The sequence below is a fragment of the Pezoporus wallicus genome, unplaced genomic scaffold (assembly GCF_028554395.1).
Source record: "Pezoporus wallicus isolate ANWC-B61680 ecotype Strahan unplaced genomic scaffold, APGP_CSIRO_Pwel_v1 contig_2456, whole genome shotgun sequence".
NCBI classification, from domain to species: Eukaryota; Metazoa; Chordata; class Aves; order Psittaciformes; family Psittacidae; genus Pezoporus; species Pezoporus wallicus.
This window is the reverse complement of record NW_026637053.1, coordinates 515,508-534,779: the sequence shown is the minus strand read 5'-3', so window position 1 is coordinate 534,779 and position 19,272 is coordinate 515,508. Positions and strand designations below refer to the sequence as shown.

The window sequence follows — 19,272 nt, the reverse complement described above, 5'->3', positions numbered from 1 at the left end:
AGGTGCTCCAGTCCCCTGATAATCCTCATCCTCGTGGCCCTTCTCTGGACTTGTTCCAACAGTTCCATGTCCTTTTTATGTTGAGGACACCAGAACTGCACACAATACTCCAAGTGAGGTCTCACAAGGGCAGAGTAGAGGGGCAGGATCACCTCCTTTGACCTGCTGGTCACGCTCCTTTTGATGCAGCCCAGGATATGGTTGGCTTTCTGGGCTGTGAGTTCACACTGCCAGCTCATGTTCATTTTCTCATTGACCAACACCCCCAAGTCCTTCTCCACAGGGCTGCTCTGAATCTCTTCTCTGCCCAACCTGTAGCTGTGCCTGGGATTGCTCCGACCCAGGTGTAGGACCTTGCACTTGTCATGGTTAAACTTCTTAAGTTTGGCATCTGCCCACCTCACAAGCGTGTCGAGGTCCCTCTGGATGGCATTCCTTCCCTCCAGTGTATCAACCGAACCACACAGCTTGGTGTCATCAGCAAACTTGCTGAGTGCACACTCAATCCCAGTGTCAAACATATAACCCTTTAAAACATGATATGCCATTTCCAAACTCTGCATCAACACATTGCGTGTCTTGTGAAGACAGGATGTTCTGAATCTGAAAGCAATTACCTTGCACCGTTTGAAATGTCATTGGTACAGGCAAGATAAAATACTCTATTCTTATTATAGATACTCATTAAAATTTAAACCGTGCTTTTTGGTTCTGTCACTGAATCAGAATGCTTTACGTTTGCAAAATGTTTTGTTGTCACTTTACAACTGATAATTCATTTAGCTACAGTGAATAGGTAGAAGAAGATGCTTGGGGAAGGAATACCTGTTTCTGCAAGTGATAAATGTTCCGGTTTTGAATGAATATACAGGATCTACTCGCAAGACAGGCTTTAAGTAGCCTCCCTTTGATATTCTCACCTTATCAAACAAAGCAAAAATGCCAGTGTTGAAGGAGACATTCCAGTAACTCTGATGGTTCAGAAAAAAGCTTTGGTCCCTGAAAGGTTCACTGTAAATTCAGCTGAGTTCCTCCTATATGCAAAGTTGGCCTGAATGATGAGCAAAGCAATGAAGGAAAGCCTTTATTTTTTTTTTTTAATCTTTTAATTTTTATGTCAAGAAGCAGTATTAAACTGCAAAGCACTTGAAATTCTTTACATACCTTTGAATAGGGACACAATGCTTTTTGTTGTGGAAAAGAAGTATTTCTGAATTAAGCTCTGAAGTTTACTTTCTAAAAAAAGAACATACCCAGGGAAAGCAATACTTTAATGGTGGTTGAGCAAAAGCATAACGGGTCTGTGTGTTTAGTCACATCATGGATTTCTGGTATTTATTATGTCAGTAAGCATTACATCTAAGCATTACATCTAAGCACTGCTGTACCTACTGCTAAAATAATTGGAAAAAAAATAAAATAACAGCTATGTCCATGCTTGTATGTGTGGAGTGTCTGGAGCTCAGGTTAAAGAGTTAAAAAACTGAGGCATGGATTTCAGGCTGCTAATTTCTTTGAAGAATTCCATCCATTGTTTGAAACAGGGGGGAAACAAGCAGCACCTCCCTCATCCGGAAAATGTAATACTACTAAAAGAAGGACAGCAAAAAACTTGCTTGGGTGTTTGGGGTTTATTTTGGGGTTTTATTTATTTTAAATCACCTGCATATTTGGGGTGTGGATAAACTAACTAGATTCAGAGGTAATGCCATCATAAAACTTACTTAGTACCAGACCATGAATGCAAATGAAACCTAGGGATTTCTGTAAATCTCAACCAACCAGTAAGGTTTCAACACTTTCAGTCCAAGATTTACTCATCTTAAGTAAACCATTTCATGGAGAGATTCTAGCCCTAGTCACACACATGTCCGAAGAGCAAATGATTTTTAGTTTCTCATTTTCAAGAACATTAACTTAATCATGACAGAGTGAGCTCCTTGGAAAGGCATTGCTAGTCCTTAAACGTCATTTTTAAAGTTCAGCATAAGATAATGAACAGACTGAAAATGTCAGCAAAAGATGAGACCAAGATGATCACATATTTCAAGATTTTGTAACCACGAGTTACATCCTATCTCAAATGTTGTTAGTTGCAAGTTTAAGACTTCGTATTGAAGTGTGAAGATTAAGATTTAACTGAATGTAATTGTTAGTCTGAGAAAAAAAAACTATTAAATTATGATATTCCTGAAATACCACTGGAATTACAATATTGAGACACCTGCATACATCTGAGAAACGAATGCTGCTCTGAAATATAAAAAAAAACCCAACCATACTAAAACTATGTTTTGTAACATAGTTACAAAGAACTGTAACTATGTCATGGGTTTACAAGACATAATGGAAACCAGTAAAATTTCAATGAACAACTGTTGCTTGCTATTGGCAACAGATTATAGATGGCAAAACTACACATATCCAAAACATGTCAATTTCAAAATATTTTATTGCAATTTGCATACAAAAATTTTCAAAGGCTATTCTTCAATTGATTAATTCTAACTATTAATGAAAAAGCAGTGGTTCATTTCCAAAGATGTCCACCATACAGTTACATGCTTCAAGAGCTTTTTGCTTTTCTAATCATTGCTTCCATCATATCCCACTGCTCTTTGGTAACCTAATAAAAGAAAAAAGCATTTTACTGGAATTCCATATAACAATTATACATCTAATTTTTGTTTGAATAGAAAGGCATTCATACCATCTTCAAATCATTGAATTCTCCTGCCATAGAAACATATTCTCCACCATCCATTCTTATAACCTAGAGAAAGCATAAGCAGTGTATTTAATAGTAGTGGGGTTTCTACAACATTTTCTTGTTATGAACTATGAAAGCTGATTTTTATTGATTTGGACCAGAAAAAGCTATGCTTAAAATAACATAATTCAATCATTTTTAGAAGTTCTTTTTAAAGGCACTAATTACTATGCATTACAATTAAAAGGTTAATAATGCTTATAATGAAATTCAGAGTAACAGTTTAATTTCTGAAACCAGGACTTTACAGAAAGTATCAGCAAAACTCAGACCATCATCAGGTTAACTGTGTAAACAAGATCAACCCAAACTCACTGCTCCATTAACCCAGCTTGCATAGTCACTGCAGAAATAGGCAGCTAGATTTGCAATTTCTTCTACAGTTCCCAGGCGACCACAGGGAATCCTCTCAATCATTTTCTTCTCAAATGAGCCTGTTGGGTCAAGGCGGCTAAAAGCACCCTGAGAATTGAGAGAAACATTACGGGGGCAAAGTTATAACTACATCAGAAATTAAAATCCAACAGATATTTTACCGCACATAAACAGTACGTCAGTAAACTGTCTACACTCTCTTTGTCAGTAGGATGAAAAAGAGGAAAGGAGGAAACAAAACAATTCATCCCTCTTGCACTGATACACATCTACTAAGTATGATAAACTAGAATTTAACACATTTGGGACAGCCACCCACTATGAAAAACAAAAGGGGTTAATAATCTTTGTTTCCCAGTCAGCCCCAATAAACATCTGAGGGTATAAGCAAGACTCAGAATTGCTGTATAGGCAGTGAAGAGAAACAAGGGGAGAAGAGGAGCAGGAAAGCAATAGAAATAAATTATACATGACATGGAGTAAGTAAAACTGAAAAGGGAAAAAACTCCAGTTACATTGCAGCAATGGCTAGAACTAAAACAAGTCATTGGAAGTTTTGGTATTTGAATAGTTTAGAATGGCACGGGAAATAGAAGAGGATTTTGTTCTTCCTGGTTCCTCCAGAAGGAAACAACCTCCTCACGTAAAATCAGAAATGTATTACTAATATTTTTGTTAAGTTACTGTAGTTAATGAGTTAAAGCACACTGTAATTTTGTAATCATGGCTGTACTCACGCCACTTAAGTCTCCTATAGTCGTGTTTTCAGATGCCAATTTATAAGCTTAACAGTACTGCACTTGTACACTTTTTTCTTTTCCTCTCATGACTTACAACAGTGTTTTTTAAGACATGGATGCAGCCCCTAAGGCAAAAAGCCTTGATTTTGCAAATGCTGGTTTAAGTAATGCTGGTCTGCCTTTTTATGCTTTCAGGGCTATTTTAACTTGGAACTAATACGACAAATGTAGTACTTATATTAAGAACACGCAGTATCTCCAGTGGGATATACACTATTAGTTTAAATCACAAACATTACCAGGAGGTAGCAATACTGACCCTTAAAGCAGTTAACTTGCTGAAAATTAAGAGAATCTATAAATCAAAGTGATCTTGCCACATGATATAGTGGATACCAAACATTTATATGGATTCAAAAAGGAACAGGACAAACTCATGGAAGAAACGAATCCATCAAGATGATTATAACATGAAGAGATACCAAGTGTATCAAACTCCCTGGACAGAAAGGAAAAATGTCACTTAATGTTTTTCTTCTAGCCTAAAAATCCACCAGGTACAAGGCCTGGAAGACTTTTGGTTTGATACTGTAATGTTATTTCAACATTCTTACAACCCACTGGTACTTCCAATTATCTTTCTTCACAGTCAAAAAAAATAAAACTGAGTTGTCTAGTGTAGCATCTAATACTGACAAGAGGAAAAAAATAAAAATAGAATAAAAAAAGCAAGCAACCCTGCACCCCTTCCCCCAAAACAGCAAAAACAATTGTGACACATTTTACAGGTAGTAGTAACACCATTATTAAGTGTTACTGCTCCTAATTGTAATATTTTGGCTCAATGCGGAATGCATCTTCCTTTCCCCTCTCACAGGACTGCTTTCTTTTTTTGTTGTTCTTCTTCCAGCTGGTCTGCATTACTTCCTTGAAACCCTCCAGTCCCTCCTTTTCACTCGTAACAAAGCTTCACATTTCCTTTGTGACTTAAGTTTTTCTCTTTCTACTTTTGTGTTTTCCAACAAACCTAGTGAGATTCTGTTCTCATATACCTAAAAGAAATTCGGACATTTTGGAATTGATGTTTTGTTTAAAAATTAGGAGCTCAGGCAGAAATAGGCATTCTTACTCCACCAAGTATAAGTTGACAAACTATGTATGTACAGTTGAGAAGATTCAAATTAGGTATTTCAATATTTAATTTCTTTCAAACCCTAAAAAAGGGTTTGTTTATTAGTGTAGTAAAGGGGCAGTAGCAGGCTTCACAAGTTCCAGAAATTCTGTTTAACAACAGGACCTGGATGCAGTGCGTTCAATATTCCACCACAGTCTTGAATACCAAAGAAATCATACTTTAACAGTTATGGAGATGGTTACACTATTTTAAAGTTAACTACAAAGCATAAAGTTAAAGAATATTCAAGGCTGTGTTTCACTTCATGCCATGTACCTTTGTTTTTATTGGACCTGGTTGAATCACATTGAATCTCATGCCATATTTACCCCATTCAGCTGCAAGAGACCTAAAAATGCATTAACAGAATTCATCAATATTTTAAACACAGTACTTTAATAATGCTATTTAGAAACAAAATATATTTTAAACTGAATCAAATGTGTAAATACTACAGTTTTCCTGAAAAAGGCATTTCCACTTGAGGTTAGGGGTTTTATATTATTATTAACATTTCAAAGAAGAAAAAGATCACATTCACAACAGAGGAGTATTGATTTAATAGATGCATCATAGATAAAGCGACATGAAAGCGCAATTCTTCCCTTACAAGTTATACAGATGACTTTGGCACCTAAAATCCTTGAAAAGCAACTGTTAAGCCAGCATCTCTCCCTGGTAATATAGACTATCCCATGTGATATTCAACATAGCTCTCAGATGTTTTGAACTAACCCAAATCAGAGGTTACATTCTAAAATGGGACCAGCAGAATAATCCTGCTTTAGGGCAACATTTTCTTAGCATAAGCAGTACTCCAGATAGATCTAGCTACTACAGTGAATGAATTAGCTGGGTCATAAAGTCACTGAGAAGCACACTCTTCAGTTGCAGCTCTACAGACACAAATCAAGACCATCACTCATTCCCTCATGTTTTTCTGGATGAAGAATTTTAGTTAATAAAAGGCTGCCGAACTGTTCAATTCCTTCTGCCAAAGTGCTGAGGAGGATATATTCACTATGAAGGAATGCCATGTAGTTAGTAACAATAGAAATCCTTTTGTTTGCTGAGAAACATGGACACATCACATGATACTGTTCTGAATTAAATATGGCCGCAGACATTAATTTAAAATAGTGAAAGGTAATACATTTCTTCATGAAACTAGAAAGGCGAAGCAACAGTATACTCCTCTCAAATACAATCACATCTTTTCCCGAGACAAAAGAAAAGTGGAAGGCACTACAGACCTCAAACAGTTCCCCTAATAACTATCTTTAAGTGCTGGTTCACCCACAAGAATGCAAGAGAATCTGGTTATCAAAACTGTAACTGAAACTTTAGAATTTGCTATTGCCAAAAGAAGTAGTTCCACTTGCTCTTACCTTGTCCTTGTCAGAAAAATCATTCACTCATCCTTGTGATAAAAATCATCATAATAATAGCAGTTAATACTTCCTTCTGTAAGAAGCTGTCAGCATACTATTTTCTTGCCAGGATACTGGAGACTGGAAGGTTCTCTTATGATGCAATGGAATAGGAGAACTACACCAACCAGCTTAATTTTTACAGACCAATTATCCTATGTCAAGGATGTGAAAAGCAGAACACACATTTTGCTATATTACTCACTTGCTCATTGCTTCTACACCAGCTTTGGCAGAGGCACTCGGCAACACAAATCCTGAACCACTCTCTGCATAAATTGTTGTAATAGCCAGAAATGCTGCTCCTGCAATTTTCAACACACATTTTAAAAAACCCCACACCACACAAACAAAAAATACATGAAAATCGAATTCTGAACTTAAAGTAAAAGCAACCTCAGCGGTACGGAAGTTTGCAGCTCAAATGCTAGGGATGACATTTCACTCTGGGTTGTAAAAAGGTACTTTAAAAATCTGGTCTTGGAAGCTTTGCTTTCAAGCCTTTTTATTTCAGTTCCCTCTTTTCCATCAATGTTAAGAGTCGTTCCATGTAAGTGTAAATAGCTACTGATCAGGCTTTAAGGGTCTACACCCTCAGACTTCTTCTGATAATGAATTTACATGTGCACATGAGTCTAACTGGAATGAAGGTCTAAGATGTGTCTTTTGAGAAGCTGCCCTAGTCTAGTAGTCACTAAACCAGTAATTTGTCCCAATTTCATCAATACCTGTTGGGAAAGAGAAAAAAAAACAAAAACAAAAACAAAACCCAACATTAACAATTAGGTGTGGCATAATCTTAAAATGACACAGTTTAGGGCTTGAGTAAAGTATATGCAGGAAAAAAAAAAAGAAATTTTCAGAAGCTTTTTCTGCAGTACAGCTTATGAGAAAGCTAACCTGCATAACTTTTTCCCATTATTATTACAAGAAACTGCATTAGAAAAAGGCCACTTTCTTTTATATGTTATATTTTAAAAGAGATTTAGCAAAAACATTATGGAAACTGCAACTGTTTATCGAAGCCTGTAAATTCTATTTGTCTGATCAATGACTAGCATGAACTCACTTTTACTGCGAAACTGGAGGAGAAGGGATGACAATTCACTGCTTACACCACAGTAACTAAAATAACTGTTCTATTTACTGTATTTTAAAAAAAAAATTAATTAGAAGAGCTACTCAAGGGATAGTTCTGAAACAATATACGTTACTGATAGAATGTATGTGATGAAGTAGAGACTTAGTTAAAATATTACAATAATGTTACACAAGAGAAACTAAAGAGAACCATAAACAAGCACAGACAGAAATGCCAGCAGATACCCAGAGACCATGGGCCCTATTTATAAAAAGTAGGGCACAGCAAGTGACTTTGAATAGAAAAATCAACATAGGGAAAAAACACAGAACAGCTCTGAAGTTATCTAGAGTTGATTGTTAATTATACATTTTGCAGAATTAAACCATTGAAATTTGAAAATATGGATTAAATAGAAGTGAGTTGGGTGAACCTAGCACAGATGGAAGAAGGACAATTTACAGCTCTGAAGTTAGTACTCTCCAGTTCACAATTTTTATTTCTAAAGCTTATATTAATGAAATGGACAGTATCTAACCAATTAACTCCTCTCATTCTGTAAAACTTTACTGCATAAATAACGCACTCTCAAATTACAAATCCCTTTTAAATACCAGTACAAACATAAGAGTCTAAGAGCAGAGCACTTTATTTACTAAATTAGGTTTAACATAGGTCACACTTTAGACCTAAAGGACATGCCAGTGTTTTAGTAACTGTCAGATGCATAGCATCCTCACAGACTGTTATAAAATACCTGCATGGGGTAACATCACTTCAGAAACTAAGGACTCTGCTCAGACTTAAAAAAACAAGCACATAAAAATGAAATGATGGTAGAAAATGAACAGACTAATAGGTACACTTGATTTATTTACAAAAACATGTCTTAAAGAAAACCTTACATAAACAGTCTTACAGAATCCCCTAGAAAGAAGGCATGCAAACAATAGCAAAAGAAATCCACGTGTTTTGGAAGCTTAGAAGTGAAAGGACGAGAGACTGGAAAGGAAGGTGAATGACTTCTGGACTTTGCCAAATTTGAGGTTGGAAACAAGAAAAGTAGTTTTTCATTCAACAGCAGCAAAGACACAGGTGTTTTTAAAGCTGTATTCCACATTACTACACAGACACTGTATGCATCAGGAAGGCCATAAAGCAAACTGTTACAATAGTTTGCTGTAATGATATAAGGCAGAGTTGGGGATGGCATTTTAATGTAGGAATATTAGCACTAGAATGGTGGAAATAATTTTTTCGTGTGCTGCTAAAATATATGTGGGAAATACCTTGTCAACTGACCAAAACTGTTACGGACTTACTGAAACAACCTTAACTTTATATTGTTATAATTAAATAGGATGAACCCGCTGAGCACATTTTGGAGAAGAGCTTTGAAGAAATTCAACTAATGCAGAGGTATTAGAAATACAATGCAGAGAAATACAAAAGGATTATTTCAGCACAGTATCTGTACCTAGAAAACAGGATTCGTAAGTGAGGGCACACAGAAAGTCATAATATACCTCACTACTTTTAAATGCTATTTATGTAATTCTGATCAAAAAAATAAGCCCAATGTTTTTCAATTCATAATGTAAAATGAAAACAATTATTTCTATATAATGTATGACATAACATAGAAGGCCATATATTAGTTTTTCCTCAAAGACAATCTGGTTAAGTAAAGACAATCTGGTTAAGTAAACCTTTGGCTAAACAGTATACCAAAGAACTATCATATTTTTATGGTAAAGCTAAAACATTGGATTAAACTCCTTGGTAGTCTAGAACCAGGAAAATAAAAGCTAATACTGATTTCAATTTTGAAATTCTTTTTCAAAGGTAGTATTCTATCTCAAAGGTAACATTCTGTAGTGCTGTTAGTCAAATACCACAGCTGTGAATTTATTTAAGCATAGGAAGAAAATGTGAAGTGATATCCTGACTTGCTGCTCATTTAAATAAATGCCACATGCTCAGTTGCTCAATAAAAGCAACACAGATATAGAAGACTCAAGAGAAGTAATATCATATGTTTTAAACAAAGCCTTATTTTTCAAACTTTAAAAGGTTTACAACTAGTTTACAACTTTTGTTTACAACAACGAACTTAAAATCAGATTTTTATATCCAATTTCATGGCTTCCAGGTTCACTTTTAAGGGCAGATTCTAGAATGAAGCAATTGCTAGCCATTTTTTATGTGTGATACTTAAGTTATGGCTTTACTATAAATTAAGTTTCCTTCTAGAAATTATGTATAATGTTAAAAATTGTGTTTAAAACTCTTAAAATATATAATAAGGCAAGGAACACAAGTAATAATATTGTGTAATAGAACGTGCTTAGTTAGCATTTATCTTAAAATACCTTTCTGTACTTTAATGAGCTCCTTTCCGACTTCCAGAGTTACAAAAGCAGTACCATTAAGCACAATATCAGTTATTGTTCTCCATGCATTAGCAGAAAGCCGCTCAGAAGGGGAAATAAAGTTTCCAGCTGCATTGTTTATCACAACCTGAAATACATGAAGGAAAACCTAAGAGTTAACTAGAAATAATTTTCCCTGAGAGAAAAGCAAAGAAGGAACTTCTTACAGTTTCCAGCTGGAAAAGTTAAAAAAGCCCCACCAAATGAGGGGGGGGGGGAGGAAGGAAGCAAGGAAGAATAATTAATCAGAAATTTTAACATCTGTAGCATGTATATATATATCAGTAACAGAAAATGAAAATGAGCTTTATCTCCAAACTGTTGCAGTTACTAGTCTAGTATTGAGGAACTGCAGAGGGTGACTTAAGTCACTATTTTCCAGAGAGTCTCAAGTTCATCCTAACAGAACAGTTTGGCCCCACCAAGTTCCAAGGTGATATACCATATTTACTGTAACAGATGCATGGAAATAAAAGCAAAAGAAGTTCAGGCAACCTGATGTCTAAAGTCTGGATTAGCTGACTGTTGCAAAACAGGAAGTCTAATCAGTCATGACAAAACAGAATATTATCATTTAGTGAACTGCAAGCAACTAGTACAGAACTTTTTTTTAATAGATGTATATCCATCATTTGTTGGCTCCCTACAAACAATAATTATGCACAGGATACTTTCAATATATCATCTGCTTAGCCCTTCAAACTAGCAAGTTAGGTACATTTTTTCTTAAGGGGACTAAGCATCACATAAGCAGTTTTTAAACCAAAACTTACGTGGCCAGATCTTGTGTATTTAATAATAACAACATGTGATGAAGCAATAAAATGGTGTATTTCTTATGGAATGGCACAGAGATTCATGTAGGTTTGCACATAAAAGAAAGCATTTGTCCTGAAGAACTTCTGGTCTAAATTAAGATATGAGGCCTCCCTAGAGTTTGGAAAAAAAAAATTAACACCTGAACACCTCAAGATACTGAGGAGGTTACTTAAATCATTGAATAATTATAGTGAAGACACCATAGTGAAACTAGTGAACTAAGGACTGCATAACACAATCTTTGAGGCATGTAGGTACGTGAATGCCAAAACAATCCATATGACAAGAGAATGACTGGATTCTAATTGGCAGTAAGACTCTTGGGGACAGGACTGTAGCTATAAGGAGTAGGATAGTGCCATTAACTTCTGTTTTGGAGATCTCACCTCATATGCACAGTGGCACTGATGACCAGGCTTGCAGTATTCATAAACTTAGGTGTCATGTGTGTCACTAAGAGAAAAACTAGACAAAAAGAACTGAATATCCAATTTCCTCTGCAGTCTGTCACACAACATACATGAAATTAAAGAGACATTAAATGCTTAGAAAGAAGTCATCGGAAGTATTTATTCAGAAAATTACCGATGTACTAAAAATATAACACATAGAAATAAGTCTCCTTTCTTTCTGCGCACACTTAAGAATTTGAGACTGTGATGTGCTATAGCCAAAACCAGAAGTAATCATTAGTCAAAATAATAAACAGAGTATCCTGTCTACAAATCAGGACAACGAGCTGCCATATTCATAGCACACAGCTGTGAGAAAAAGTTTCTCCACTTCTTACCACATTTAGAATTCAGTAGGTTCTACTCCATGTCTATAGGAAAATACTGGTGAATGCAGTGTCTACAATACATACCTCTACACATGACAGTTTTAAAAAGTTTTAAACCACACTGACTACTATCCTTTACATTGATGTTAACATCCTCATCACGGTATCAGCTAGCAGAATCTGAGTTATTTCCCTCATGATCAAATCAGAATTTGGTGTCTATAATTGTTCAGACTACACCAGACCACCCTTCTCAAAGCAACAGTCTGATGTGAAGAGCTCTGTGTTTTGTGCCAAACTACTAAAACCCATGTGCTTAGCTTGACTGAGTATTTTTTTCTTGACTTTATGAGAACTTAGTCTTCAAGTTGGAGCCTTCTTTGTGCATTTTCATAAGCTAAGCAAGGACCAAAGATGACATTAATGATTATTTCAATTTCAAATTTGTGAGACATACTGTTAATACGCAACAAGTGTAATTTGATACCAACACAGGTAAATTACCTTTTCAGGAGGATTATAGGGCAACTATATTCAGTTTGCTTAATTAATTCAAAGAATCACATCATAATTGTTTCACTGTTTACAAAGAAAATGTTACGTCTTCACATTAAGGACATCAATGTTTTGTCTATTTGGCCACTAAGAATTTTAAAAATCACAGGCACAGAGTTATGAGTCTTAACTGTGAATGTTAGCCTTACCTTGAAATACTGTCACTTTCTGCCTAGTGTCTCTTTATATCCCATTAACTTCCTATCATAGTCATCTGCTTCATACCTACTATGCAGAGTATTTTCACTAATGCAGACTGAAGTTCTTTCCTTTCACTAGAACACTTACAGCAGGATGTCCTGCCACTTGGATTACTTCGGCAACAGCATTCTTAACTGAAACTGGATCTCTCACATCACACTGGACAGCATGAACCTATGTAACAATGGAAAGACAGTTACAAAACTTCAAAACTACATCGCTCATAAATTCAACATGCCCACAGAAGCACATAATGCACAAAAATCCTATAATCATTTAAAGTATAATAACATTTGCAAAACTGTAAAAATTTACCTTATTCCCTGTTTTAGAAGAAATTTCTTCTGCTGTTGCTTTCAAAACATCAAGCTTCCTAGAAACAAGTACACAACACCACTAAATGCAATTAAATGCAATTAGAATTCAGATTAATCTGAGTATTATTTTTTCTGAGCAAATGAGCTAAAACTAACAACGTGTGCACATGTGTGTGTTGCTGATTTTCCTGAAACTATGTTTGGTCACTAACTGTCTGAAACAAGATTAAATCCAAAAAATTTCTCATTAGTGATACTTCAAAGCAATCCAGAAGTGACTACAGTAAGAGACTGTTAACCTAAGCAAATGTGATAACTTAGAAAACATTTTAAGGGAAAATCAGGGCTGGTTTTGAAGTCAAAAGAATTAAGAGGAATGGCTGTAATTCCTTATTGCAATTCAAATCTGTATCAATGACACCTGCAATAATATATTCAAAATGTTCAATAATGGGTATTTCAATTTTTTTTTTTCTCTTTTAGGCTTTAGTTGAATTTAATATTCTGGGTTGTTTATTTTGCTGCCACGTTTCATGGAAATGCATTTAGCTTATTTCTTCCTACTGCTGGTTACACCATTAGTCATTTGCAGATGGATCTGCAAATGTCTGGTATTTACAATATGGCATAACTTAAAAGCGTACTGAAATAGAGTAAATAGAATACATTTATCCAGTTTCTGAAGAAAGCAGCGAGATTCATTATGAAGAAAACTGATCTATTCATCATTCAGTACTAAATGAAAGCCCTAAACTACCTTCATTAATACTTACCTGCTTGCTATAACACATGTGGCACCTAAACTGGACAAAGTTGTCGTCATCCCTTTGCCAATCCCAGTACCTCCACCGGTTACAAAGGCCACTTTCCCTTGAAAGGTATTTGGTGGCAACATCACTTTCTGAAGAGGTGAAAAGAATGCAGCTTGTGGTACACTGCTGCCTTGATGCAGCACATTTGGCCCACGGCTGAAAAACTGAAAGAAAGAAAAAGAAGAAAGTTATTTTTTTTTTCTCATTTCTGCATACAGGGCTGTTACACAAGATTAGATTTTCTTACGACAGCGAAGGAAACCACGACTGCCTTATTATAAAGTGAATGTAAGAATGATTCCATTGTATTACACTAAAACAGGCTTTCATGTAAGAGCTAATATCATACTAGGAGCTATTTTTAGACTTTCCAGGCCAACTATTGAAAAAAATGTTGTAATAACGATTTTTGTCATTTTGAAAGTTAGTCTGTCTTATGTCTGTCACTCTTACTAATATACACAGAAAAACATTACCTACCAACTAATTAAGACTCCCAGCAGGATCTAGCTTTCAGATTCATATATGTACTAGATGCATGTAGTTTACTTCTAACAAATCCATGATTTTGACACTACAAACATATATATTTACAGATTCAAAACCTTCAATAGTAGCTTCAAGGCTTTGATCCTTTATTACTGTAGTTAATAAAACATTCTTCCTTACTGGAGAATTAGGGCAGAATCAAACTCCATGAGACCTGACCCAAAAGTTACTGCTGCTAAGCAAACCAATGCCACTCCCAGACAAAACTGGTCAATCAGGATAAGAAAGTTGGGTCTGTTGAGCCTGGAGAAGAGAAGACTGCATGGAGACCTCATAGCAGCCTTCCAATATCTGAAGGGGACCTACAAGGACACCAGAGAGGGACTCTTCATCAGGGGCTGTGGCAACAGGACAAGGGGAAATGGGTTCAAACTTAACGGGAGATTTAGGCTGGATATAAGAAGAAATTCTTTACTGTGAGGGTGGTGAAGCCCTGGAACAGGCTGCCCAGAGAAGCTGTGAATGCTCCATCACTGGCAGTGTTCAAGGCCAGGCTGGAGATGATCTTAAGGTCCTTTCCAGCCCAAACCATTCTATGATTCCATGACCCACATCACACTTTGTCCCACCAGAAATACAGTAAATTAGCCCTTGATGAACTGGTCCTTGCAAAAAGAAACATGGATGGTACATGTTTAAAAACATACATGAAAAGAGAAACAAATAAAAATTAGTATTACATCTAGTGATCTACATCAATAAGAAAACATACCACTAATGCAATGGGAAATTTGTGATGTCATCAAGGAAGTCATAGCAAAAATAGCCAAGAGGGTATTTTTAGCATCCTAAGACACTAAACTAACTCAAGCCCTAACCTAAATACTTAATTAAATGCTTTGGGATGGCAGCACTACAGTAATAATTCCCAATTTATTTAGAATACAAAAGTTATATTCACCTGAAGCTACAAATTCTTCCAAACATGACAAAACTAGATTCTTTCAATTTCTGATGTGCGCAAAATTAAAATACTCTAAGTTATGTTTATTTTCTCTAGTACTAATTTGTCTTTGGGCCTTTAATGTATTTGAATTAAAAAAAAAATAAGAAAGAAGACCAACTGGTTACTCTTGTATGGTGGTGTTAACAATAACATGGGGAAAAAAGGTTATTTTAAAATAGTAAAAAATATTAGAATTTAAGAGGGGAGATTCAGGCTGAACATGAAGAAAAAATTATTGCAGTGAGGCTGGTAGAACCCCGGCACAGGTTGTCCAGAGGTGCATCCCTGGAAATATTCAAGGCCAGACTGGGTGTGGTTCTGGGCAACCTGATTTAGTTGAAGACATTCCTGCTCATTGGACGGGGCTGCACTAGATGACCTCTGAAAGTCCCTTCCAACCCAAACTGTTCTATGATTTTATTTGCTAACTCACATTTTCAACACTAAAATTAAGAAACATTTTTAATGGCAGCTGAATCATCTGTACATGCCACAGCTATAACACAAAGGGATGGAGCTTTCACAGAGCTTAGAGTTGGCCTGAGAAAGTGTGCATGTGAAGCTTCCTGTGTTATAACACATCTGCATATGAGGAACAGGTGAAAACAGAATAATCACGTAATTACACCACCAATTTAATGGAGCTCATGTTCCAAAGACATGATAAAGCAAAAAATGAGAGTGAAGAAGAGTTGTGGACACTACAAAGAACAAAATCAAGAAAGTAAAGCTCAAACTAATGCTAGAATTGTCACAAATTTATCACAAATTATCACAGCATTTATATTAAGCGTGTACTTTAGGGATTCCTTCTGGAACTTGGGACTCTTCAGGTATGTGCAACGGCTTCTCAAGAGGAGAAAAATAAGCCAAAGGTGGTTCTAACACAACCAGACCAAATGGAAAATCCAAAGAATGTCATAACATCTTTCTGAAACAAAATTCTACAGATCAGATCTGCCTCAAATGTCTGTAAAATAGTGGGGTTTTTTCCAATTCTCCTAGTGAAAATGAAATTTGCATGTTTTCATAGAGTACCAGAACACTATTAAACCCTCAGGAAAGGGGAGTGTGAAGATTCTCTTTAAGGTCTTTCTCTATAGTTCCCCCACTCATCTCTCTTCAGGTACGCCGGGAGAGAGAAGGGCTCCCTCTGGAGAGCTTCAGCTCATGGCAGAGACTGCAAATCAAGGCAGCATTTGGACTCCCTCCAGTATAAGGATATAGCCAGAGATAATCCTTACACAGTACTGAGTCACCTTGATCAGGTGGTCTGTTAGTGAGGGACACAGCCCACCTCGCTTGTTCACCATTAGAGAAACCATGCAAGCACCTTTCCTCCTACTCAGGGGAGGAAGCCAGACACAGCAGGGGCAGGCAGGAAGACTGCACTGAGACTAATAAAGTACTGTAGTGACACTAAGCAGCCAGTAAAGTTGGTATAGTTCAGCAATCTTTTCCCAAGACTGCTATCATCTCATTACTTGTGTGCACACGGGGCTTCTGTGACAGAATTCACTCAATTTGATCATTCTACTCTTTAAGGTCAAGGTTTTAAATTAAACCTCAGGTGTAAGCAAATATAAAGAAGCCACTAAAGGGCTTAAGAAAAAAAGGGGGGGGGAGCAGAAAAAAAAAACAACACACCCTCACCCAGGGAGTGGAAGTGAATCATAAAACTACTGCAGAAAGCCGAAAGCTCTCTCCCCTCAGCAGCACAAAAACCACCGCTGGCAAGAAGCACCGTGCCTGGGCTGAACTCAGTATAAATGGCCTCGAGAAACACCCACCCACAGAAATAAGCCATGTCATTGCTTGGACGGCAGCACTCAAACCGCTTGACCTAAATCGCACGGCACAACTTTGCTACTGGGATCAAGGGGCGATACCAAGTCTTCCACGGCCCGTACGGCAATAGGAAAGAAACACGCCTCCCCTGGGGTGGGCAGGGACCGAGTCCCGGGGACCACAGGCGACACCTCCGCGGCGGACAGGGCCGGCAGAGGTCGCGCCTTGAGTTGACGAGAATCAGCAGAGTGCCCCTACCCCCGGGGCACTGCTAGGCTGCTTCCCCAATCACAGCAATGGAGCATTCCTCAAGCCAGGGCCGCCCCTTGAAGCCGCTTAGGCGGCGGCCAGAGGGCTTTCCCTGCGGCTGCGGTGAGGATCCCGAGAGGCGCTTGGCGGCCCGACGGAGAACCGCCGTGCCCCTCGCGGGACAAGGGCGACCGGGCACCGCCGGGGCGGAAGTCGCGGAGCGCCCCTGCGGCGCCGGCCGCCTGCCCTCGTCCCCAGCACAGCATATCAGAGCAGGGAGCGCCTTACCCGCGCGGTACCAGAGAGGCAGGCCGCGGCAAAGCCACGGGCACCCTGCCACCCTTGTCGCAGCACCACCGCCATCTTCCCGGCCAGGCTAGCGGTGGCCGGGCTGTGCGCCTGCTCCGTAGGCAGCACCGCCCCGGCACTAGCCTCCCGAGCGTGCTGCCGCAGTGGGTTGGGTATTTTGCGAATTATCCGCTACTTGAAGGAGACTAAGTAACTAACTTCTTATTTGTCACGTGGGACCTAACCCCAGGCACTGATACGCTCTCCATAAGTGTAGCATAGCCCCTCTCAAGGGGTTCTGCCAGTTCTTGGCATGTGTTTTGTGGGGGAAAGGGATCATTTATACAAGAAACATGAGAAAAGTGGTGGCATAGCAATCTGCTAATTGGGATTTCAAACGGGCTAGGTAACACGTCCTGGAAGAAAGTAGTTGTAGATTAGATATTGGGAAGATACTGTGAAGGTGCTGAGGCACTGGCACAGGTTGCCCAGAGAAGTTGTGGATTCCTCATCCCTGGCAGTGTTCAAAGACCAGGTTGCATGGGCTTTAAAGCAACCTGGTTTAGTATGAGGTGGTAGGGGTTTGGAACTGGATGATCTTAAGGTCCTTTCCAACCCAAACCAGTCTTGTGATTTGGAGTGAGATTGTGCTGATTGCATTTACAGGTGACTCCCTGACAGAAGCAGCATGGAGGCTGCACACACCAACACCTCGCTGACTTCTGTAAAACAAAGTTTACCATGTGAAATACGAACTCACTCCTCTAAACAAGATAACAAGGTTTTATTGAGAAACAAAGTCAATAAAGTAAAAGCAACAGCGCTGGGCGCATGACCGTAGCCAGAAGCGCACTGATTAGCATTTGTTACAGGTTTATATACTTTCACTATTGCATTAGTCATATACATATTCATAATTCCTGCGTATAGGCAGGGAATATTATGACTAACTCCTGGAACTTATCATCATAAGTCCCTTCCTCTTGGCATCTGCGCAGTGCTCTCCGGTGATTGTAGGCAGGGGTCTTGAGGATGAAGTAAGCAGTCTTCCTCTTGTGAGTAGGGGTCTTCAAGATGAAGTAAGCAGTCTTCCTCACAGTGTACTTTTCACCTTTGGCACAGTTGGATGCCCCAGCAATCACACAACTAGCTAAACCAGCTATATCTGTAATTCTTCTGATAACTAGGCAAAGATTTAAAACAGTGTGACCTTCCTGCAAAATTTATTGCAGGATAAGCAGACAAGGAGTATCCCAAGCTAGCAGATGTTTGGGAGGCTCTGTCTCTAAATTAACTGATAAGTAGAAGGATGGTGTGAAATAACTCATTCATGTTTAGTGGGGCCACTAAATCCTGTTATCTCACCACAGACTTACAACACATTGTTCTTTAAAACTAAAGTTACTTTATAAAACTAGTGTGAAACAATTAACTCATGTTTAGTGCAACCACTACATTCCACAGACTTACAACATAAACACTGTTCTCTTTCTACAACCTAAGTTAAACTAAAAAGTACTTTTATGTTTTTCAGGCACTAGCTTTTCTTGTATCAAGGCTCCCCCTTCTTTTACCTCTACTAATTCTTTTGCTATGTGACTCCATTTTGCTCAAGAGTTCTGGCCCTTTTTAACTTGTCTAATCTTGTGCCTTTAGCAAGCTTTGTTTCTGTTATTTTAAACTGGTACAGTTATATCCACATAACCACACCTATGATTTGCGAAAGCCAATACATTTATGTGTTTATCACAACCAGAATGACAAAAGATTCCTCATTCCAAATTTAGCACTGTCAGTAGTGTTCAGAAAAGGCCTGACCACTGAACATTAAACCATGCTAATCTAAAAGGGATTACTCTGAGTTAACAAAACATTTATCTGTGATGTGCACATAGACTGGCTACTCAGAAAGGTAACAGTTGACTGATATCCAGCCTTTTGCACAGCCTGGGTAACAAAGAAGCC

The 19,272-nt window shown here is 37.9% G+C and overlaps 1 protein-coding gene across 1 annotated transcript; it reads right to left on the bottom strand.

Annotated features, from left to right (window-relative positions):
- Window positions 1-2,434: 2,434 nt before the first annotated feature.
- Window positions 2,435-17,383, bottom strand: DECR1 (2,4-dienoyl-CoA reductase 1). The gene is made up of 10 exons (XM_057402968.1): window positions 17,308-17,383; window positions 13,449-13,651; window positions 12,674-12,731; window positions 12,446-12,532; window positions 9,943-10,090; window positions 6,695-6,794; window positions 5,336-5,408; window positions 3,086-3,232; window positions 2,711-2,773; window positions 2,435-2,626 (listed from the first exon to the last, which is right to left on the bottom strand). Exons 1-10 carry the CDS (start codon window positions 17,380-17,382, stop codon window positions 2,567-2,569), a joined length of 1,014 nt encoding a protein of 337 aa, XP_057258951.1. The 5' UTR covers window position 17,383; the 3' UTR covers window positions 2,435-2,566.
- Window positions 17,384-19,272: the final 1,889 nt, after the last annotated feature.